The sequence below is a fragment of the Andrographis paniculata genome, unplaced genomic scaffold, assembly GCF_009805555.1.
Source record: "Andrographis paniculata isolate CXL003 unplaced genomic scaffold, ASM980555v1 Contig56END, whole genome shotgun sequence".
Lineage (NCBI taxonomy): Eukaryota > Viridiplantae > Streptophyta > Magnoliopsida > Lamiales > Acanthaceae > Andrographis > Andrographis paniculata.
Genome location: NW_026137591.1, coordinates 1,393,117 through 1,418,160, shown reverse-complemented (window position 1 = coordinate 1,418,160; position 25,044 = coordinate 1,393,117). Strand labels below are relative to the sequence as shown.

The 25,044-nt window shown below is 29.8% G+C and overlaps 2 protein-coding genes across 4 annotated transcripts; both read left to right on the top strand.

Moving 5' to 3' along the window:
- The first annotated feature begins 5,071 nt into the window (after nt 1-5,071).
- LOC127256812 (uncharacterized) lies at nt 5,072-9,285 on the top strand. Of its 2 annotated transcripts, XM_051283020.1 has the most exons (6): nt 5,100-5,210; nt 6,553-6,603; nt 6,799-7,003; nt 7,358-7,446; nt 8,363-8,470; nt 8,842-9,285. In XM_051283020.1, exons 3-6 carry the CDS (start codon nt 6,826-6,828, stop codon nt 9,046-9,048), a joined length of 582 nt encoding a protein of 193 aa, XP_051138977.1. In that variant the 5' UTR covers nt 5,100-5,210; nt 6,553-6,603; nt 6,799-6,825; the 3' UTR covers nt 9,049-9,285. The 2 variants fall into 2 exon arrangements, with proteins under 2 accessions (XP_051138976.1, XP_051138977.1); XM_051283019.1 differs by lacking the exon at nt 6,553-6,603 and having other exon boundaries at nt 5,072-5,210; nt 8,842-9,284.
- Nucleotides 9,286-18,673: 9,388 nt separating this feature from the next.
- LOC127256538 (stomatal closure-related actin-binding protein 1-like) lies at nt 18,674-24,436 on the top strand. 2 transcript variants are annotated; one of them, XM_051282589.1, is made up of 13 exons: nt 18,674-19,292; nt 20,236-20,533; nt 20,635-20,763; nt 21,117-21,209; nt 21,297-21,437; nt 21,548-21,616; nt 21,696-21,779; nt 21,854-22,034; nt 22,555-22,671; nt 22,748-22,806; nt 22,895-23,029; nt 23,109-23,258; nt 24,116-24,436. In XM_051282589.1, exons 2-13 carry the CDS (start codon nt 20,252-20,254, stop codon nt 24,152-24,154), a joined length of 1,479 nt encoding a protein of 492 aa, XP_051138546.1. In that variant the 5' UTR covers nt 18,674-19,292; nt 20,236-20,251; the 3' UTR covers nt 24,155-24,436. The 2 variants fall into 2 exon arrangements, with proteins under 2 accessions (XP_051138546.1, XP_051138545.1); XM_051282588.1 differs by having other exon boundaries at nt 18,674-19,299; nt 24,116-24,435.
- Nucleotides 24,437-25,044: the final 608 nt, after the last annotated feature.

Here is a 25,044-nt window from a genome sequence, read left to right as displayed (position 1 = left end):
AAATTCGGATTGTCGTATCGGATTCGAGTTGAGAGTCTTAACCATGACTCGATTTGTTTATTATCATGTTGGGTTCGTATCAATCCGTATATATTATCCGATTGAAAATTTTGATCCAAATTCAATTATTTTGTATTAAATTCGTATCGAATTGTCGTGTGGTGTCAATTTTTGCTAGTTCTAGTTATTTATGTGGTATAATAATAATAATAATAATAACACTACATCTGACCCTGTAAAAGTATTCGATGATTACTTTTGGTGCATAGTTCAATGAAAATTTGAATTTTAAGTTACTAGTAGGACTTATTAATACATGTAAAGATTATTTTATCTTTCATATGTAAGTTAATGAACTGATAGACAACACCAAAATTACCTGTGGTATAGGATTCCATGATTCTCGAATCACTGCATGAGTAGAATGACGCTCGACCAAAATCCATGACTCCATTGGACTGCTGACGCTCAGAATCAGCGCATCGGATATCTCCTCCGTTGCGTTTGCTGAACCCTGATCCTTCTCCGGCGCCCTACACTGTCGTTTCAAGTGCCCCTTGCAGTTTCAATATACCACTTGACTTGCATCTTCATTGTCCTTATTCTTCGGCTTCAACTTTGACCATTCTTGATCTTCACCCTTTCCTTTTGCCTCAAATCTAAATTCAGTCGAGACATTCTCCCAAAGGGTTAGTCGAACCGCACTCATCGTCTTCCTGTCGATCTTCTTGTATTCGGCTTCATCCATGTCTTCGAATTTCTCCTTCAATACCGCATCTAGATCTTTACCATACATGTAATCTTCTATCAGCATATTTCAGAAATCGAAGTTCATACCATCGAATACCTTGACAACATGACGATCACCCATCTTAACTCCCACAAACAAACCAAGGTTCACTTGATATGAGAGCACATCGGATATCTCCTCCGCTGCGTTTTCCGAAACCCTTATCCTTCCCTGCCAACCTTGCACCGCCTATCACAAAGGGACTCGCTGCCTGACCTACCAGTCGGGACCGACCCAACACCGCCAGGAGACTTTCGACACAAGGCACCTCCGCAGGTCACAAGGGATTCCCACAACGATCCAACGTCCGATTCCTCTCAATCCACCCTATCAACGAACTAGGCTCTGATACCACTTGTTATGAAAATTTCAGGAAATCAAGATGAAATAACAAGGACAAAAGAACACAAGAATTTGGTAACCCAGTTCGATCACGATGATCTACGTCTGGGGGCGCTGCCAAGCCAGGAATTTTACTATAAAATACGCAGGCACATGTTAAAGTGAGAATACATGGATATTTATAGCCTAAGTCTTTGACAATAATATCCAAATCATATCTCCAAAATCTAAAATATAATATCCAAATTATATCCCTAGATTTTAGGATATAATCAGGCTTCATATCCCAACAATAGTCTTATAATACTAATAGAAGAACATTTGTACAATTATTATAGCTATTCATTTCCTTGTCAATTTATCTTGAGATGACTGTAAAACATAAATTGAGAAAATGACACAAAGCATCAGCCCTGCTTGTCAACCATTGAGAAATATATATATATGTATGTATATATATATATATTGAACTCAATATGTTGAAAAATGAAATAGTTTTGAAACTACTTTGAGGTTTAGATTTTGAAAAACTTACTTGACTTAGGATATTTATTTTAAAAACCTCAAAAGAAGGCGAAGGACTAATCGATGCCATTTATGCGCATTCTTAATCACACTATCAAGCGCAATCACAAATCATGAATGATTTTGGTGCATTTATGCACATTCTCAATGTTGGTGGGCTATAAAATTATTAATGATTCTTATCCCATTAAAGCTTAAATTTTTAGGTAAAATATTTATTTAACACTCAACATCGACATATAAATAACCAAATTCTTAAACTCAAGAGAATAAAAGGGAAAAGAAATCGAATGGTAGTTTTGGCTTGAGGTAACTAATGTTACACAATCATTTTATGCAATAACCAATATATGGCTCAAGAATAGCCTATAAGTCCTTCAGGGGCATCGATCCAAAAGTTTTTAAAAAGATTGAGACTCGTCGCTTAGGTTGAAAACCTTCACTCCGATCCGGGATAGTATCTTTGTTTGCTTATTGAATACATGATGTGAAATTGAGCCCTCGGAAAATAAATATTGTTCCCTATTTTTCCCGGGAAATCTACTTTGATATAGGAATTAGATCCTCTATGTTAAGAAGGTCAGTGATCGAGGTTCCAACTTAATACAAATTGGTACTAAATGGAATAGTTCACTCTTATGAGTAATATGAAGTTCCTACATTATTACTATGTGGGGCAATATTTAATACTCCAAAAGATGATAATCTTAAAAAATTTAAACCATGTTAAGAAGGAATTTCAACTTAAAATCAATTGGTACTAAGTGGAATAGTAATTCACACTTATAAGTAATAGGGAACGGAGGGAGTATATGTTTGTCAGGTTGGCCCCGAACGCGGAGGATTTGGAGTGTGGCGGGTCCTGAGGCCAGACTGAAGCAAGCTAGGCAGGGCGTATCCTAGACATAATGGATGTGTTTCTTTAGGGGAGTTTGAGAAAATTTGAGTTTTTATTTAGGTTTTATTTGAATTTTTGGATGAGTTTGAATTTTGATGTTTCTTTTGTGTTTAGGTTCGGTTTGGGTTTGGAGAGTTTTGATGTGTATTGATTTGATAGATAATGAATAAAATAATATAATGTGTATTAAGTTTAATTGATAAAATTTATATTATATGATTTGATTATGAATTTATATTATACCCAACATATATATTTTTTATTTTTATTTATTTCTATTATAGAAAATTTTATTCTCGAAATATATATTATATATATTTTTGTTACTGTATAATTATTATAAATATTAAATAAATATTTAAAAAAAAATTATATTGCAGCTTTTGCTGCAAGCTGCATTAATTGTCGGTCCGGTTTTGCATAGTTATTTTGCCCGGGACTTGCAGAAGCAGACCCAATATTTCTTTTAACAAGGCGGTCCAGGAACTATAGAACCCGTTCCAAATCCACCCCGTTGTCGTCCCCCACCCTTCAACATAGTAATCGCGGCTAAGAAAATAACTTATAAAAAATAGTAAATATTGTATAATAAAATAATTTTAAAAAATCTCAAAAAATATTGTTAAGTGTGTTTGTTGGGTTTGGTTTAAAAAGATTTAGTTTAGATTTTGTATTTTAATAATGTATAAGAAGATATTTTATAAATAAATAAAAAATGAGAAATACAAAATTCAAATACTCATTCTATTTCTTAATAACGTATTTATTTACTTTTTGGATTATTATACTTGACTCTTAGAATGTTACTTCCTCCGTCGTATATTTATATATTCAATTTTTTTAGATGAAAATTTTAAAAATATTAGTATTATATTAGAATAAAAAAAAATAAAGGTAAAAAAACATTAACCCTATTAGTATTGTATTATATAAACGTAATGACATTTGTGTAATATATTGTAAATTGGAAGGGTATTTGTAACGTTAGGTAAATAGTACAATTACTATAAAAATAAATAAATACTTTATTATGAGACGGACCAATATAAAAAAATGAATAGATTATTAAGGGATAGAGGAAATATTATATTTGTATTATATAATACTAATAAAAATATTATTATATTTTTTTCTTGATTTGTACAATGTATAAATAATATTAATATTTAAAATTTAATACGCAAAAAATAAATAAATATTTATTTAATAGACGAAGAGAAAATACAATTAAAAAAAAAAAAATCTTTTAAAGAAACACATCAAAAAGCTTCCAAACCAAGCATACGTATTTATTTTTAATTGAATATATAAATAGTCGCATCTATATTAAGACACACAAAAAAAATAGGCCCATATTCAGCAGCTATAATTTTGGGTCTTAATCATCTTGGGCCAGGCCCATTTAATTTCCATATATTTTTTATACACTAAGGGTGTGTTTGATTTAGGATTTGAATTTTGAATTGAGGTTTGAATAGTAAAAATTTTAATTTAAATAGTCGTATGATAGGATATAAATAAGCGTTAATACGATGTTTTGAATGTAAAATTAGTTTTTAGTATAATATAAAAAATAAAAAATAGATGTTTAATTTGATATTTTTGAAAAAAAAATGGGATGAATAGTATATTTAAAATCCAATCCCCAAACAAAAACACCCTATGAGTGTGTGTTTGGAGAATTTCTCCAAAAATATAGTATTCATCCAAATTTTTTTTCCAAAGACATTAAATTAAACACTTATTTTTTATTTTTTATATTATATGAAAAATTAATTTTATATTCAAAACATCACATCAACATCTATTTACAAATATTACAATTCAAACTTTTTATTATTCAAATCTCAATTCAAAATTCAATCTTTCGAACAAACACACTCTATACCTTAGCCTTAAGGGGTGCATTTCTTTAGGGGGGTTTGGAGAAATTTGCGTTTGGGTTTGATTTTTATTTAAATTTTGGGATGAATTTGAATTTTGTTATTCCTTTGGTATTTGGGTTTGGTTGGAGTTTGGAGAGTTTTGATGTGTATTAATTTGATGGATAATTAATAAAATAATATAAATGTGTATTAAATTTAATTGATAAATTTTATATTGTATAATTTGATTATAAATTTATATTATGCCCAATATATATACTCTCTCCGTCCAGGTGCAAGGTTATCGTTTACCTTTTGCATGTAGATTTTTAAATATTAGTATTATAATATATTGCAGTGAAAAAGATGAAAATACCCCTATTAGTATTGTGTAATATAAAAGCAATGATATCTGTATAATATAGCGTAAATTGAAAGAGTATTTATTATGTTATGCACAATTACTAAATTAAGAAATAATAATCTTGGGACAGACAAAAATAAAAAATGACAACATTTATTTATTTATATTATAAAAATTTTATTGTCTACAAAATGACAGCATATATATTTTTTTTTCGAAGAAACAGACCCTGATATTCCGGTTTATATATGCAGTACTTTTTGCTACTTGAAATTACATAATTATCCTCTAGTAATTTTCAAATCTGCACCTTTGCCCTGTGTAACCTCTGCGCAGCCGCCGAATATCTTATTCTCTTTCTTCATCGTTTCCTTCTCCTTCGCCGTTTCCGTGCTGCTCTTCGAAAGGGGATCAAATTGACCGCCGGTAAGTTCAATTTATGTATTTATTGTTGAAGAGAGTCGGTTCACGGTTTCAAGATTATTGGAATCGAAAAAGTTGGGTTTTGGTTCGGTGAACATCAAGCACCGTATCCTCCTCCCACTCCTTTGCCATATTTTGATTCATCTGTTTGTTTATTATCGTAGGTGAGGGAATATTTATTAATAATGTTTGTTTCTTTCCTTTCGTTTATAAAATTTTCAGTTTTACACGAATTGGCTTGGATTGGTGGTATTGGGTAGTTAGTTGGAAGATATATTTACCTTTCAGAGCTGAAAATATGCATTATTCGTCTAGGAACTGATTTACCTTCTTATAATCATCTTCCTGTTTGATTTTATGCAATTTAAGAGCAAGCATATTTTAGTTGGAAATTAGTCTTTTATGAATGGGTTGTCAGATTTGGCTTTTGTTTTGTTAATTTGATGAAAACATTTCACTTGTATTTACACTTGTGTGTTTGTTTGGGGGTTTGGATTTTTTTTGTTTTAGTTTGAATTGTAAAAATCTTCAATTGAAATAGCTGTAAGATGTTATATTTTGAATATAAAATTGATCTTAGTATAATAGTTTAAAAATTAAAAAATAAATGTTTGATTTGAAATCTTTAATTCCTTAGAAACAAGTGTGTACCTAGAGCATAAGCATGTTCGTTAAAGATATTCTTATGTCATTTAGCTATGGTATGTTGTATACTTGTATACCATCGGAACAAGACTTAATGCTTGTCTAGCTAGAATTCAAGAAGAATTGTTTGGCGTTTGCATTTATCCATTTTATTGGGCTAAGATATGAGTTTCCGATGTGTTTACATAGGTTGATTGTGGTTTATTACATAATTTTAAGCCTTGATGCTGGAGTAGGACATGTTGTAGCTGCTTGTAGTTGATTTATGTTGCATTATCGGGCTTTTTGTTACGGTTTGTGAGGCTTATAATAGATTATAATACTTTTTGATTTTTTTAGTGTCTATTATTTTTAGAGATGTGAAAGAGTTTAATGAGTTATATTAATTTTAGAAGAATTTGCCACGCCATGGGATCGGCATTACAATTCTACAATGTGGCACACATTGTTATACCTGTTGAATTTTTCCAAATAGTTTTTCTTTTTTTTCCTTGTCAGATTAGACTCATCCATTTATGAAGTCATACAACGTTTTTGTTTGCACGGGCATCCGCCAAGTCATTTCATTAGGTGTTTAATATTATATATTTCTTGGCAGCTCCATTATTGTTGTCAAAATGGACCTATGAAATTTTTTAATTTTATTTGCATTGTACTCTCCAATGGCTGCTAATAATATTACACGTTGGGTGAAATACAGAAGCAAGGCATTGGAACTTTTCTTTATCAAGCAAATTAAGGCTCATTGCTGGTATCAACTAATCAATTTTAGTAATAAAAATATAAGTGAATCTCTTGATGTAACTATACATGTTACCAAAATTATGAAATATATATATTCATACTATATTTCTGATAATGCATACTAATCTTACATTACAAAGCACTTGTGCGCCCTGTGAGATCTAGAATATATGTATATATTGAAATCCATCGAGGTTTGCAGAAATTGGCTGTAGCGAAGAGCTCAAGGATGGATCGTGGACTGACGGCGGAAGCAGCAGCGCAGCTGCAGGACGGAATTAACTTGGTGCTATCTCGATGGGCGGCCCTCCGGATGGCCGTGGAGAATGAGTGGGGCGGCCGAGATTCGTCGCAAAAGGCTCAGCAGCTCGGCCAACAATTATGCTATCTCCTCACCCAATCCAAAGGTATGGACTAGATGTTCTTTTGATAGCGTGTTGGTGGACACGATGGTGTCCTTTGTTGTAGTGAACAAATTTGAATTTTTGCTCACTGAGTTTTAGCTTTATTGCATGAATCGGAATTTGCAAACTGCTATTTGGAATTTGTCTATGGCTTTGGATTTGATTTGTGCTTGTAAGTTCAATGTATTTAGTATGCGAGTTTTGATGCAATTGAATTTAATTTCCAGTGCTATTGAATTTGGTCTTTCTTTCTTTATATTTCAATCCGTCCCTAATTTGTCTCAACTTAGTTGTGCTAAAAACTTGATATACCCTAAACTTGTGTTCTCAATTTGTACTTTTTGTTTTTGGCCCTAGAGCAAGTATACATTGAAGATTTGGAGGATATGCTTGAAGAGTCCGTTCTTTCTCTCAACACCGTGATAGATGATGGAAGCATTGAGGAGGTATGACCTATCGACAAATAGATGTGAGCTTCACGTATATCAAGTTATCAATATAGATTATGCTTGTTCTTCATTTTCTATATTTCCCGAAACAACAATCAACTAGGTCTGGGAAAACTTATATGGTATATGAATCTGATGTGTACAAATTTCGATTTAATAATGTATAATTTTGAAAAAATTTGAATTAGTAATGTAATCCTGAAGCACTTTCTGTATTAGTGTGATAACGGATCTGTATGTGCTTCAAGATTTAGTGTTTGTTTTGTCAATTGATTGAACTTTGAAGCCAAGGCAGACTGCTTAGTATTTTACGTTTGTTTGAATTGGGAAGTTTGTTATAGAGATATTTATTATTTTTTGTGCCTAAAGCTAGCTACTGAAAATAAAGATTTGTGTGTGCTGCATACTCCTGTCGTGTATACTCGGGCATATCTTATTTTAAGCTTAAGCAACTAACAAATTATACAACTAACGTAAGCTTAAGAAACTTATGATTTGTATTAGCAAACCTTTGCCACACTGTGCCTTTTATGTACTCCGGAGTGTTATATTAAGCTTAAACAACTGACGAATTGTATAGTAAACATTTGCCACATTGTTCTTTTATATACTTGAGAATAACTTATGCTAAGCTTAAGCAACTGACAAAGTGTATTGGGAAACATTTTTCAAATTGTGTCCTTATGTACTCGGGAGCATCTTATATTAAGCCTAAGCAACTGAGGAATTGTATCATAAAACATTTGCCACATTGTGCTTTCAGAATATTTAACTTAGAGAACTATTATTCATCGGGCTTGTTGAACACCATGGGTATTCATTTTTATTTATATTTTTATTTTCACGGTCATCTTATTATTAGTATTTTTTTCACTAGTTTGTTCATGGATCTAACAAAATTCTGTCATACCAGGTGGCAGAAAAGTTGTTGGTGATGCATGAAGAATGTGTACAAGGTAACTTTGACTCGATCGAAAAATTGAAGAGATCAAATGCTCCGAGTCTGACTTATGTCAAACAGGTAAACATGACTACATTGTGCTTGAATTTTTATCCCAAGATTATTGAACCCTTTAATATCTTATGCTTAGCTGTACATATTTTCAACTAGTTTTATTCAACTTCCGTATTGAGATCCGAGACCAAGTTACCCAATGGTTGAAATTTTCTACATTTATACAATACCATAATATGAAAACTATCCAAACATTTTCATTAGATGGATTAGATAGAACCACCATTGTAAATGAAAAATGCGTTGGACATGATGTTTAAAATGAAAATTAAGTTTTGGACGTTTGTTGTGAATAAACATTCGTGTTTGGTGCGACTCTTTTGTATTGTAGATTGAACTAAGTTGAGTGGGTTTTGATTAGTTTGGTGATATTTCAGCCCGGGAATGATGATGAAGAGAGTGAAGATGATGAAGTCAACATTAACCGGCCTTCGGATATGGAAGTTGATGTTCAACAGGGCGAACCAATCCCTAATACGACGGCCACAACCAGCGGTGATACTGATAGCCGCAGCCAAGCACCCGAAGTTGTAGATGGATGGACCGTTGTATCTTCCCGGCGCAACCGGAGTCGAAGAAACTAGAGGTGAAGAGATTTTGTTACTTCCTAAAACCTCTCGTGGTAAGATTTTTTGTTCTTTTGGTAATTTATGTTATAAGCTATTTTATGTCCATTTAGTCTAGCAGTAAATTTCTACAGACTCTACTTACCTTGTAGTATTGTGAATTTCGAGGTTTCAGTAGTTTTGAGGTGAGTTTGTTTGGAGGTTTGGATTTTTGGATTTGATATCTTAATAGTAAAAATTGAGTTGAAATAGTTGTACAGTGATATAAATAGGTGTAGTTGTTAATGTGATATTTTAAATATAAAATTTATTTTTAATATAATATAAAAAATAATAAAATATGTAATTAATTTGATATTTTTTTGGAGAAAAAAAAAATTTACTAAGGTTATATTCAATCCATCAATTTTATTTATCTAGTTTTAACTCCTCGCCACAATCAATAACTCTATTTTTTATTATTATTATTTAAATATTAAATTTTTTTTATTATTTTAAACAATTTTTTATTTTTATAATTAAAATACTTTTTAAAAAAAATTATAAAAATAAAAAATAAATGTACGAAGTTAAAATTTAAAACTTTAAATATATATATATTAAGGCAACACTGTTTTTTGGGCAGTGCAACGCCAAATCCGGCGCTGGGTTGAAGATTAAATAGTATTCCCGTCGACATAATTTATCTCTATTTCTTATTTTAGTTTGTCCACCTAATTTGTTTTTTTTTTATTTTTGGAAATATAATTATGTATTTTAATCACATTTTAAATTTTATAATTTTTAAATTTTAATTAAACTATTTACTTAGGTTAATAATCTATAATTATTTTTATTAAATAATAATTATTTTTACTAATATACTTCTTAATTATTTATTAATTATACTTTACCTAAATTCTCGTGTCTACAGTAATACATCCATATTACATGGGACAGTAATACACCCATATTACATGGGACGGAGGGAGTAAATTTTTTGAAAGATCTCAAAAACTAACACACGTGTAATTAATTCATAAATGAAATATTGAATTATTAATTGAATTTTGATAAGTTCGTAAATTTAATGTTTTTAATTTTTTTTTTCTTTTGTTTTTAAAGAAAATGGTAAATACATTATAGTAAATTGGGCTGAGCTTTTGCTTAATGGGCTAGGTGGAGCTAAAGTGTTGACCCGGGCTGGATTTTGTGTGATGTTCGGGCCTCTTGAACTGGGCTGAGTTTGGTACTTCCTTCGTCTCAGAACTATTGTCTCGGTTGTGTTTGATATAAAATTTAAAAAATATTAATATTATATTGATAGTAGGTAAAAAGTACGGGTAAAAGACTTCTTTTTCATTGTGAGTGAATTAGTGAAAAAAGTAGTGGCAATTGTGTAATAATAATGAAAAAATATGAGTAGTTTTTATAGTGATATACTGATATGGTTATTTATGGAAATAAGATTATTATTTTGGGATAGACAAAAATGATAAACAAGACTATTGCATTGGAACGGAGGGAGTATAATGGACCGGGTTTGTTTGTGTGGATGGGCCCATATAAAACGGGTTGGTCTTATATAAATAAAAATGGATTGGCCTTTCCAGTTCTTCGTAGAGGTTTGTTTTTTATTTTTACTCGTATCTCTCCATGAAATTCGAACTTCCAATTTCGAACATGTAGAGAAAGTTCGACCATTTGAGCTACACTTATTTCACTTTCAAGCATGTCGAGTGAGCTCGACCGTTTGAGTTATACTTCTACAAATTTTTTATAAAGTAAGGGTAAAGTGCTTTTGTTTTTGTGAAATTATTGTTTAGATAGCGGTTTTTTGAGGTTTTTAGAATTTTAAAAGTTTGAAAAACGTAAAAAATTAGTATTTAATTAAATATTTTGTGATAAAAAAATATATTTCATGTAATATTTTTTAAACAATGAATAGTGTCAAATAAATAAAGGCGTGTATCGTAAACAAAACCTTGCTTATTAGAAGCAATGGAATTTGAAATCCAATTAATGTTGGAAACTGGACTTGAGTATATTTTTATTTAAAAAATAAAAATGGACAAAAAAAAAATTATAAAGTATGGACTATGCTTTTTTTTTTAAATGTTGAAAAATTATAAAAATTAATTTGTAGGATGTTGTGTTATAAGTATGTATGCCACTTATTTTTTATATTTATTTCGTCCCTTATTTATCTATCTGTTTATTTTTATACTGAATTTTAGAAATATTAATATTATATTCGAATGTAGTAGAAATAAAGATAAAAAGACTCAACTAACATTATTAGTATTGTATGATATAAAGGTGATGACATTTGTGTAATATATTATAAATTGTAAGGGTATTTGTAATGTTAGATAGATACTATAAAAAAAATGAAATTGATACTTTGTTATGAGACATGACCAAAATGAAAAAATAAATAAATTATTAAGGAACGAAAAAAAGTATATTTTATCCTTTTACAAAAGTCAATATTCAATATAAAATATTATTTTTTATACTATCGGGCTGCACATAAAAAATCAAATCATAACATTAAACAAACAAATCTAAATTGCTTTATAAAATAAGATTAAGAAATAGCATATCAAACATAAATCTCTTTTATAAAAAAAAATTCATGAAGTATATATATTACTCGTATATTGTAATTTTTTTAAAGTGTAAATTATATAATATCCCCTTGTGTTTTACTAAAAATGCACAAAATACTCTATATTTTATTTATTATGTAAAACCTTATTGTGTTAATATAAAGTTTGTATGAAATACTCCTTATTCAAAACTGATATTTGTTCTAAATAAAGACTTAAACTAAGCAAATTTTATATATATAAAAACATAAAACATCTTAAATATTTTTTTTTGAATAATATAAATAAATAAATAATTCATCAATCACTTACGTTTATAGTTTGTATAACAATCAGATAACAATTTTGTCTCAAAAAATTATAAAATAAAGGATTAATCAATTAATTATTTATTTATTTTGTTTAAAAAAATTATTTAAGATATTTTGCATTTTTTATTTGTATAAGATTTGCGTAATTTAGGTCTTTATTTAAAACCAAATATCAGTTTTGGACAAGGAGGATGTTTCGTGCAAATTTTACATTAACACAAAGAGTTTCACGCAATAAATAAAACACATGATGTTTTGTGCATTTTTACTAAAACACAAGGAGTGTTATATAATTTACCTTTTTTTAAAATAATATTTCTTGAGAATTATTTTATTAAAAATACTAAAAAAACAAACTTAATATTAAATATGATATTTATCAATTTGCTCAATAATAATCATAACTGCATAAAAAAAGAAAAGGCAACGTTGTAGGACAACATCCTACAAAGGAATTTACATTAAACTCAAGCATTAATATATTAATCATAATTAAAACACTAATTGATCGTCCTTTATTAATTAGATTACAGATAGGGGAAATCTTTGTTTGTTTTTGTTTTTTTTTTTTTTTTTTTTTTTTATAATTTTGAGATAATTAATTATGAAATACAATAGTGCAATATTTGAAGAGGTTTTTGGTGCTTGTCAGCGTTATTCCGTCGAGGAAGCTAAATAATTTTATTGAGGTTGACAAATTAAATATTTTTATCATTTTGAATAAAATCGATAATAAAAATATATTTCTTCGGTCCCGTCATAATTGATACTGTTTTGGCTAAAAATTATTAAATCAAAACATACTTAACAAATATAAATCAACTTAATTAACTACATAATATATAACATCATAAATGACGACATAGGATCCATTCAAAAGTCTTTTATTTCTATATCTCTCCTAAAAAAATAAATAAATAAATAAATAAATTTACTTACTTGTATTATAAAAAATTTTATTGACTACAGAACGATATTCATATTGCATATATTGTTTTATTGCTATATAATTTTTAAATATTTAAACATATATTTTATTTTTTTAATCATATACATTAAATTTATTTTAAAACTATAAATATTATTAATTACATAAAAAAAAATAATATAATAATATTATAACTCATTATTATTAACTAATTAAATATCATTACCTTAAATACCGTGTTCATAATCAAATGGTTCAATTCTGGTGGGATAGAGTGAGTATATTTTGACTTATTTAGTCAATTTAAAAATACTAACATAGTAAGGATTAATCGAATAAAATCAGACAAACGGTGAATATAATCAACAATATAATCGATGTAACGGCGGAGACGATAGTTCGTGGAGCTCGAGATCCCCTAAGCCTCTATGTGGCCCCGCCACTAATCCCCACTGGTTGTGGCCTCCGTGTTGGAATTGTCCCGACCCGTTGAACATCAACTTCCATATCAGGAAGCCGATTAATATTGACTTTATCATCTTCATCTCTATTCCCGGGCTGAAATATTACCAACATAATCAAAACCATTGGATTTAATTAATAATACTTTCGTCCGGTTTTAAGGGTCTCATTTACTTTTTGCGTGTTAATCTTTGAATATTAATTATTACATCAAAACGTAATACAAATCAAGAAAAAATTGCAAAAATACTTCTATTAGTGTCTTATAATACTAATAGGAGGACATTTGTAAAAAAAATTATGCAAATATAAGAATATTTTTAACGTTCAATACAATGACGCAAAAGGTAAATGTGACCCTTAGAGGCGGACGAAGGAAATATATACAAACATGTGGTGTATTCAATCTATAATACAAAAAATTCGCACCAAACACGAATACTTATTCACGACAAACGTAAAAAATTTATTATTCGTAAAGCTGTCAAAAGTAAACACGACCCAAAGACTCAATCCGAATTCGGCACAAAAAACTCGTGTTTGAGCCTAAAAAAATATACCAGAAAAATTCGAACCGTGTCCGTGCCTAGCCAAACATGAATATGAACCGGCCGTCTCCGGGCCCATCAAGATCGGATTGTGCCCGACTCGCCCGATTTGTAAGTTAAATACTACCTCCGTCCACCGCCAATCTATCCATTGTTTTTAACATTAAAAATATCTTTATATTTGTATAATTTTTTGTACATATGTTATTACATTAGTATTATAAGACACCAATATAAATATTTTTGTCATTTTTCTTTGATTTGTACTACGTTTTGATATAATAATTAATATTCAAATATTAACATAAAAAAATAAATGGATAAATTGACGGTGGACGGAGGTAGTATAATTTGTTTTAAAAAATTATAAATATATTAATGAATGAACTTACGTTAGAAATAAAAATATAGTCTAATAGTTTGATTTTATTATTGTTCATGTAAAATAATCATAATTTAATGATTTCCTCACAAATTAATTTAAACTAAATTCAATTTTAAATAATTCAACCTAATTCACGCTCAAACCAATAAAAATTAACGACAACACAACAAAAAATTATTTAATTTAAATCAAGAAATTTGACTTAATTATGTATACGGGTCAACACAAGTCAATCCGAACTCGACACGATAATAAATGGGTCAACCCAATCCCGATACGATAATAAACGGGTTGAATAATTTAACCCGTTTAAAATATTCAACTTGACACGAACCCGATACAAGTCGACCATTGCCGGCTCTATTAGTTGGTTCAATTTTCAAACTTAACACAAATATTCTATTAGATTGTTTTAGAATTAAAATATATTAAAATGGGCCGGGCCGGGCTATGCCTGTCGGGTCTGGAAGTATTATCGGGCCAGCCCTTTGTCACCTCTGATTTTTCATTCTAAATATCTTGTTCGAACACATTTTTCTATTTATATTGTTTGTTTAAATAAGATAAATTAAATTTGAAAATTAATTATTTTTTTTAAAGTCACATAACTCAAACTTGAAAAATAAATTATTTTTATTTTTCTATTTGTAATTCTTTTTCACATGCATCCTAAGAAAAATTAATATTGATGCAGTATATTTCTTCTTTTATTTTTGTACTATTAATTGTTAAAATGTTTTATAAAACTTATATTATTTCAAAGTTACAAAACATAAAATTTATTTGATTATTCAAATATTTAATTGTTGTAAGTTTTAAAAAAAAATATATACTAAAATTTGTCAAAAATATTTCTTCATTGATTTTTACTAGATAAAATCATTTAATCTTGATCGATTCATCCATGTAACTATATTATATTATATTTTTCAACACAATTATCTATTTTATCAAATAAAAGAATTAATTCTCATTTTTCTAATGAATTTATTTTATCTTTAATTTTATTCTTTACTCTCATATTTCTGTATCAATAGCTTAAAGAATTTGAGAGTGTGTTTGTTTGAAGGATTTTAAAAAATTTACACTATTCATACAAATTTCTCCCAAAACACGTCAAATCAAACACCTATTTTTTGTTTTTTTACTACCTCCGTCTGATTCTAAGGGTTCCATTTACTTTTGCGTGTTAATATTTAAATATTATTAATTATATCAAAACGAAATACAAATTAAAAAAAATTGCACAATACTTCCATTAGTTTTTTATAATACTAATAAAATAATATTTGTAATAAATTATACAAATATAAAGATATTTTTACTGTTAAGTACAATGATGCAAAAAGTAAATGTGACCCTTAGAAGCGGACAGGGGAAATATATTATTCTAAAAATCAATTTTACATTTAAAACATTACATCAATACTTATTTATATCACATTATATAACTTTTTCAATTCAAATCTTTTACTATTCAAATCACAATCCAAAAAAACAAACACATATATATACTCCCTCAATCCCATTGAAAAGTTATCATTTTTCATTTTCGTTCGTCCCAAAATAATGTTATCGTTTCTTAATTTAGTAATTGTACTACTTACATAACATAATAAATACCCTTACAACTTACACTATATTACACAAATATCATTACTTTAATATTACACAATACTAATAGAGGTATTTTCGTCTTTTTCATTACAACCCATTATAATACTAATATTTAAAAATTTATATGCAAAAAAGTAAACGGCAACTTTGATCGGGACAAATAGAGTATATAATTTGCAGATAGAAATAGTGGTTCAATCTAATCCTTCTATTAAAAGTGCATTAGGACATGGAGATTTAAGAATATAAAAATGATAATTAAATAGTAAAAAAAAAAAAAATCTTGATTAAGTTACTAACCATTTGTTATTATTTCCAATAATTTAAGCGATAATCTTGATTCATTTTTTTAAAAAAAAAATTCAAATAATTTAAGCGATAATTTCTTGATTTAATTATTTATTGTTTTAATTCAAAGAATTTATTTTGTAAACAGAATTTTTGAGTTGGGTTTTTTAAAATAAAAGTTAAACTCTGTATTGGGTATCCAATTTTAGAATATATATATATAATTTCAATTTATTTGAATGAGCTTATATCACTTGTTTCGGTCAAGTCAGTATAGTGCTGATTTGACGGAATATTATAACATATATTGTATTATAAATATGTTGAGATATGTATAAATATACGATTGTTACTCATATTAACATATATATATATATATACGTTGATCAGATCGAATCAGATCTGCCGCCTATTTGAATATACAATTATATTTACTTTTGAAAACAAAGTATGTAATATTAGGTATCTTTTACAATGTAGGGACAAGTAACAAAAAATAACTATAAAAAATATAAATATATATCTATATATTACTTTTCCAAGAATTATATTTTTATATATAAAAAAGGAAATATATTCTTAAATAGTTGTACTATAGTGTATATGAATGAGTTGGGAAATTTAGATGAAAATATTCAATGATTATATTTATTATCCATTGACAAACACTTTAGACATTTTTATTTAAGATAATTGATAGGCACGTGCCATATCACGTGCGTCGCTTTCAATTCATGGGCTCTCACACATTAGCTATTAGGTGGACCTAAAGTCTAAAGTGCCAAAGCGGCGCAACTACCCATTTGATCCAAATAAATAATTAGGTGTATTTTATTCGATTTTATTTTTTTTTTAAATATAAAATTTATAATGAATTTTAAATAAAAGATAAATATTATATTATTTATATTAAAAAAAAAAGTAATTAAGAAAATATGTATGGTATTTTGAAATTGAAATAATTAGTGGATACAAGTGTTTTGGTTTTAACTTTTTAAATAAATTGTTTGATATGATTTTTTTTTTATGAAAATAAATATTATAAATAATATTTTTATAAGAATTGTAAAAATGTGGGTGTGTTTTTTTTGTGTGATTTTTGGAAAAAGGTTTTTTTATTTTTATTTTTAATGTGAAGTATAGAGAATAGTGTAAAAAATATAAAAATAATGAATATGTGTAATATATTAAATTTTTAGAAAAATATGCGGAAAAATTAGAAAGAACAAAGTCTGCATATTTCATTGTTTGGATATTTATAAAGTAAAATAATTAATAGATATAGATTTTATTCTTTTAATTTTTTTTTTCTTTTTTTAAGTATTTTGGATTGAGATATAAATTATGAAAAATTATATTATTAATATAAAAAATAATATTTTATATCGAAAATTTACGTGTGGTAAAATGATAGTATATATACCATATTATATATCTTGTGAATTATGTATAATAAATAAATAGTTGGGGAAACAAACTTATTATTTCTCTCTACAATAGATATATTTACTTTTAACATAATTTTTCTTAAATATTATATTTAAATAATAATTGATAAATATTTTATACAATATATTTTTTAGTTTTTATATTTTAATTTAATATAATAAATATAAATTTGGTAAAATTTATACTTGATAAAAACTTTCTTTTATCATTTAGGTCTGTTCCTTTAAATTAATTTTTTCAAATTTTACAATTTGAACTATGTGTTTTAGTAAAAAATAAATTTTTTTTAATCACAACACATCTCAACAAACATTATTTTAAATCAAATCCAAATCAAATTTTACCAAACTCAACCAAAAGAAACATACCCTATATTTATTTTTTTGCTGTAATAAAAGAATATTTTTGTTTTTTTAATAAAATAATACTATTTTTTTGTACTATTTTTTATTATAAAAAGAAATGATTTTTTTTTTATTTATTTTTGTAAAAATTTATTAACAATTCAGCGTCCATAATTTTCGATGATAAATGGAATATATATAATTTATATTCATACATGTAAAAACGATAAAATGTATATATGTATATATATATATATATGTTGAGTTGATTTATATGTTTGTTTAATCTTACTTATTTTATTGGGTTTAATTGGTAGAGTATTAGATTCGTACGGAAATTTATCCGCACATAGCGCCGACGAATTCCCACATTATAAAAGATTTTTTAAAAAAATTATGATAAAATGTATTCCCTCCGTCTCAATACAATAATCTTATTTACTATTTTTGTTTGTTCCAAAATAATAGTGTTATTTTCATAAATAATCATATCATCGTAAAATTATCTATATTTTTTATTATTATTATACAATTGTCACTACTTTTTACACTAATATATTCACAAAGACAAAAAAATTATTTATCTTTATTTTTTACCTACCATTAATAATATTAATATTTTTTAAATATAGAACAACATTATAATTTTGGAACGAATAGAGTATGTATATATATATAGAGTTGATTGATGAATAAAAAAAAAGAACAAAAAAAAGAAAATCAAAAGACGAAACGGACGTTAATATTGCCATAATTGGGCATTCTCGTAAATAACAGCAAAACCAAGTCCGAAGTTCCAAACGTCGACCTCTGGGGAGCGCGACAGCTAGCCAAAAAGTCCTCCACGCGCGGCGCCCCACGCGCCAAAGACAGCCTCTGATAATTGCGTGTCGCCACGCGAATGGGGACAGGCGCGTGGGCAGTTTGAATGAAGTAGCGCTTTTAACGATTCCGACCACGACGCTTTAACCGAGATGATTGAAACGCGACTTTAACTGACTTATTAACGGCAGCAAACTTGAAAGCGCACTTTTAACGCGAATTTACATAATTACCCCCGACGAGGATCACAGCAGCAAGGGTATTAATGTCATTTCGTACTGGACCAGCGGCGGGGCTGTATACAGACTGACAGTGGTGGTATCAATGGGGAAGGGTGTGGCTGGGGCGACGGAGCTTTTCCCTTTTTTCCCCATTTTGCTTTTGGTAAAGCGGGCAGAGATTTCTTCTCCTTAAACAACCCCACCGAACAGAAATCGACGTTTTTTTTTGAGGAATTTGTATATGAACACTAGCTGCTTCTGGTTGCTGTAAAAGTCTGCGTATCTTCTTCCGATCGGTATTGTGTGAGTTGCATTTTGTTCAATTTGTTTCTTATTTGTGCAAATTTTGGTGCAGCAGGCTCGCTAATGGCGTGTATTTGGTTTCTACTTTGTTAGTTTTCGTTCGCCGTTGTTGCAATTTCATGGTTTCTTTTTCTGTACTCAATGTACTATAGCTATGATGAGATTCGATTTTCACAAAATATGGTTATGAAACCGAATTTTGTTATGCAATTTCGTGAGAAGAAGAACTTGTCTGGAAAAGTTTCGATCCTTTTTTCTTTTTGCATTATTATTACCCTCACTTCCTGTGGTTGTTTTAATAATTATGTTTTGTCGCCTCCATTGATGCCTATGCTCGAAGGAAAGCACTTTTTTGATTTTGAGCATGACAGCCTGTGCAGAACATTATACAATTGTAACACCAACACCTCTACTTATTTGGATATACTTGTAAATGAAAGTATGCAGAAACATTGATCAGATTATGTGTGATTTAATAGAGATTAGATCCAATGATGAGGATCAGTCCGAAGTTCTTACTGTTGTAATTTGGATATACTCGTGAAGGAAAATATATGTAGAAACATTGATCAGATTGTGTGTGATTTAATAGAGATTAGATTGATCCAATGATGAGGATCAGTCCGGAATTCTTATTGTCGTAATTTGGATATACTTGTGAGGGAAAATGTGCAGAAACATTGATCAGATTGTGTGTGATTTAATAGAGATTAGATCGATCCAATGACGAGGATCAGTCCGGAGTTCTTATTGTCGTATTTGGATATACTTGTGAAGGAAAATGTGCAGAAACATTGATCAGATTGTGTGTGATTTACTAGATATTAGATCGATCCAACGACCAGGATCAGTCCAGAGTTCTTATTGTCATAATTTGGATATACTTGTGAGGGAAAATCTGCCGAAGCATTGACCAGATTGTGTGTGATTTAACAGATATTAGATCGAGCAAATGACGAGGATCAGTCCAGAATTCGGAGACTCGGAGGTGCCGGCAGTGTGGACAGTATCAGCTGATGCAAGTTTTCAGTGTAATCAGTTTCCGAAGTACAGGTTAGGGGCCAATAATGAAGTTTTGGATGAGGTCAAGGATGATAACAAGTGTCCGTCGTTGAAGGAAGCTGTTGTTCAAGAAACTAACCAGCTAACCGAACAACACAAGCGTCTATCTGTTCGTGATCTCGCCAGCAAATTCGACAAAAGTTTGGCTGCTGCAGCGAAACTATCCGAGGAGGTCGATTGTTTTAACTTCTAAATTGATGAATCAATGCATATATGGTATCTCAGCTGTATATTGATTTCCTTCTAAGGAGGCTAAATTTGTCGATTTTTCAGGCAAAACTGAAGGAGGTCGCATCTCTGGACGGACATGTGCTTCTGAAGAAACTTCGGGATGCATTGGAATATTTGAAAGGTCGATTAGCGGGACAAAATAAAGAAGTTGTGGAGAAAGCTATTTCAATGGTTGGTTTGTGCTTTTCATTTCTGAATATCAAGTGTCGACGTCACTTTTGTAAATTAATTAGTTTTGTTGGATCCCTATGATCTATCCGTACTAATTAACCATGCCATTAACTACATTATTTGAATCGTAATTAGTTCTCTCTAATGCAAACAAACAAAAACGAAGCGTAGATGGAGTAAGTATAATGAAGTAAGCATGCCTCATATATGCATTTTTCACGTTTTTAAAGTGTCGAATCTCTTTTCCATGTGAAGTATTGAATATAAATGTTAGTGAGTTTCTTTTCACGGTGTTCATTTTCCGGACAAAATCTTGTACAACATTGTTGTGATTAATGACTTTGTTTGACTAGGTGGAAGCTTTGGCCGTCAAACTGACTCAAAAAGAAGGAGAGCTGATTCAGGAAAAGTTCGAAGTGAAGAAACTTGTGAACTTTCTTAAGCAGGTTTTACGATTTTCCTCTTTTGTCGGTACACATCGTGCGCAATCATATCTTTAAGCACAAGAGTACGCCATTTTTTTTTTCTTGTAGGCTTCGGAAGATGCCAAGAAATTGGTGAATCAAGAGAAATCTTTTGCATGTGCTGAAATCGAGAGCGCACGAGCTGTCGTACAAAGGATTGGCGAGGCCCTTGAGGAACAAGAAAGAAACCAAAGCCCCGGGAAGCGGCAGGTAACTTCGATTCTTTCTAAGTGCAAAGTTTTTTGAATAAAATTAGTCACTTAGTCGATCTTTTGTTTATCTATGATGGAAAATGGTGATCGAGTTTTCGATATTGATAGGAACTTGAAGGACTAATCGAAGAGGTCCAACAGGCCAGAAGAATCAAACTAATGCATCAGCCTAGAAAGGTTTGTCGAAATAGCCAAAAGTTGCATATCTCCCAGCACGTTATATTTCTTAAATCACGTCAGTATATGTTATGTATAGGTTGCGGACATGGAAAACGAACTTCAAGAGCTGCGGCTTCAGATTAGAGAGAAGTGTGTAATTTCGGTGAATCTTCAAAACGAGGTTAGCTGTTCATCATGTGACCTTTTCTCAGTAAAAATAGTTTATTTCGAGGCTTACCATTTTATGTTTCGCAGCTGGAAATGAGTATGAAATCCGAGGAAAACATTCGCGGGCTCTACAAATTAATTGGTTCCGAGAAGTTAGGTTCTATTTTACGGATTCAGCCTTGTTCAGACAAAGCAGTAGAGCTTTCAAAATGTTCGATCCAATGGTTCCGTTTGTCATCTCAATGCAGCCGTCGGGAGCCTATTTTAGGTACATTTCGGGCTCTGAAAATTCCGATATGTTTCGTTATCCCATGATTGAAATGTTGAAATTTATCAGGAATTAAACCCTAAATCCAGTACTTGTCGTGTTGAGATAATTGAGATATAAAAATAAAGTAATTAAATCGAACCTGATTCCATTAGCTTCGTTAGATTCGAATTGGCAAACAATGGAGGATTTTGTGTTCTTGAAGCCAATGACGCAACCCTTTTGAAAAAATCGTGAGGGCGTTACTGAAGTAATTGTTTTTTTTTTTTTTTTTTTTTTTTTTTTTTGTTTCTAGACATGAGATCACAACTCTAATTTATATCCCTTGTTATTAATTGGCTTCTTCACCCAATTAATAAGTTACCGAGTTTTCGTAGTTACTAAATACTTTGAGTCCAATAAATTTATTAGATCACTTAGTATAGGCTTAATCTGATTGATAGCTAAATAGTTACATTTAATCCACAATTGAATTTTTAATCAAATACGAAAACTAATCACTAATGCAATCTTTCACCAGGTGCCAACAAGTGCGTCTACGCCCCGGAGCCAATCGACGTAGGGCGAGTTCTACAGGTCGAGGTAGTGGCAAATGGCCATAAAATCACGATCACTGCCGATAGCCAAATCCAGCAAGGTTAGTGATCGATCGTCGTCTAATTCATAATATACGAAACGAAATTAATCTCCACTTTTTCATGTCCCCCCGACAGCCTCAGACTTCGCGAGCTATGCCGAGGCGCTTCTGAGAAAACCGAGCATCGACTTCAGCGTATGCTGCCTTAAATAGCTAAATCGTGATCGTCATTTCGAGCAACTCATTTTTTATTTTATTTTTTCGAATGATCCTTACATTGCAGGTCTGTATCTTCCAAATGAACGGCCGGAACTATTCTTCCCAATCTACGCACGTGTTCCACATAGGGAAAACGAGGATAAAACTTAGCCGAGGATGGATCACAAAGGCCCGAGAATCGTACTCGAAGTCTATGCTGGTATGTGCGATGGCCATAACCGGCGTTTACGTACGTAGAATCATGATATTTTAATGATGCTCGACTATTTGTTTCGCAGCTGTGTGGATTCAGAGGCGGCGGCAACTCCGCAGCCAAGTCGCTGTTTTGGCAAGCCCGGAAAGGACAGTCGTTCGTGCTTGTGTTCGACTCGGAACGGGATCGAAATGCAGCGTTGATCCTCGCCCGGAAGTACGCATCGGATTGCAATGTGAGTATAGATCACATTACTTCTACTTCTCGTCGTCATTTGTGTCGAGTTGAGTATTTCTTTTTAGACTCGGCTTAAACTTTTATTGAACTGAGTTCAAGCTCACTATAAATAGTTAAGGCTTCTTTTAGATAGAAGTTTTAAAGTTTTAGAAAATTTTAAAAATTGTAAAAATTTGAATGTTCGACAGAATGTTTATAGAAAAAAAAAAAAAAAAAAAGTGTTTATTTTTATTCTTTCATATAGATGAATAGTTCCAATGTCCAATCAAATTGAACTTATGAGAGGTTATAGTACTCATTGAAGCAATAGGCAAATAATGCATAGTTTCAATTAACACAAGACATGTTGTGTTAATTGAAATCTATTGTGTTGATAGTCGGGGCGGATCTAAATGGGGGTTAGGCGTTGCCGGTAAAAAATAATAAAATTATGTATTTTTTTTATTAATTTGCCTTCTTACCTTCCTAATTTTTTATTTTATAGTGTAAAAACTTATAAAAAGTTTGTCCATTCTTACATTTACATTTTTAGTCTTTAAATTTTATTTTTTTACAATAAAAAAAATGTTGAATTTTTTGTAGTTTTATTGAAATTCTTTCTAAAATATTTAAATTTTCCCAATTTTTTTGTTTTTCTTATACCCGGCTGTGTTAGAAAAATGAAAAAAGATTGCATTGAATCGATAAAAAAATATTGATATTTTGTCCCGGGGAATTTTACGGCCGGTTCCGTCACCGTTGATGATTCATACTTATATATATATGTGTGTGTGCACAATGAGTTTATTATCTTTATCTTATCGAACTTTTTCGTGTAAAGCCTCCTCGACTCAATAATTCTTAATGCGGCGACAGGTGTTGCTCGCGGGTCCGGACGACGATGCTCTGGCGTAAAGATGGATATTCCCCATTTTGGTTTCGGTTTCGATTTCGACTTCAATATCAGCATATTTTTCTTAGCTGGAGAGTGATGGGATTTGTGTGTATGTAAATGTTGGAATCCGAATTGGGAGAGAAGGTTGTGAAAGTGTAAGTGTTGTGTGTATTATTGTTGTGTGATGAATTCTGTAGGCATGGTTTTTGGTTTGCCGAAATTCTTCAACTTTTTATTTTTTTATTTTTTTTTTGTGCGAATTCGAAGCTGTTATTCTTCAAGTACGTTCTAATAAATTTTCAGTCGAATTTAATAGTATAGTAGCTTGCAGCTTTGCAAGTTAAGCCTCGTAAGACAATAACTATTGGGTACAAGTAACTATTGGGTGCAAATTTAAGTCTCATATGCTTAAGTTTTATATAGGAAGATTTCAAGAAAAAAATTTATATTTTATAAGTCCAACATAAATTTTACTAGTATGAAACTAATGGCGCTGGGTTGGATGATTTGACGTCGGTAAATTTAGTGCCATTTTTTGGCGTTGCACTGTAGCAACGTAAAAAAATGACGTTGCTTCCTTATTTATTTTTATTTTTATAATTTTTAAAATTTAAAATTTTAATTTTTAAATTTATTATTTATTTTTCTAAATTTTTTAAAAAGATATTTTAAATTATAAAAATAATTAAAAAAAAAAGTTTAAAATAATAAGAAAAATTGAATATTTGAAGAATAATAGTGAAAAATAGAGCTATGGTTGGAGTAAAATTACTGTAGCAACTGCATATTTAGAGTTAAAACTGTATAAATGGAGTTGATGGGTTGGAGATGACCTAAATTCATTGAAGTTCTTTGCGGTAATACTCTCTTCGTCATATTCAAAGGTTATTATTTTCTATTTTCGTGTCTC

What these genes read in the sequence shown, in the direction of transcription:
- LOC127256812 (XM_051283020.1), top strand. Translation starts at nt 6,826, where the DNA reads ATGGATCGTGGACTGACGGCGGAAGCAGCAGCGCAGCTGCAGGACGGA. An exon ending in ATGATGGAAGCATTGAGGAG is followed by an intron (nt 7,447 to 8,362) that starts GTATGACCTATC and finishes CTGTCATACCAG; the next exon opens with GTGGCAGAAAAGTTGTTGGT. An exon ending in GTCTGACTTATGTCAAACAG is followed by an intron (nt 8,471 to 8,841) that starts GTAAACATGACT and finishes GTGATATTTCAG; the next exon opens with CCCGGGAATGATGATGAAGA.
- LOC127256538 (XM_051282589.1), top strand. Translation starts at nt 20,252, where the DNA reads ATGACGAGGATCAGTCCAGAATTCGGAGACTCGGAGGTGCCGGCAGTG. An exon ending in CGGTGAATCTTCAAAACGAG is followed by an intron (nt 21,780 to 21,853) that starts GTTAGCTGTTCA and finishes TATGTTTCGCAG; the next exon opens with CTGGAAATGAGTATGAAATC. An exon ending in AGTACGCATCGGATTGCAAT is followed by an intron (nt 23,259 to 24,115) that starts GTGAGTATAGAT and finishes ATGCGGCGACAG; the next exon opens with GTGTTGCTCGCGGGTCCGGA.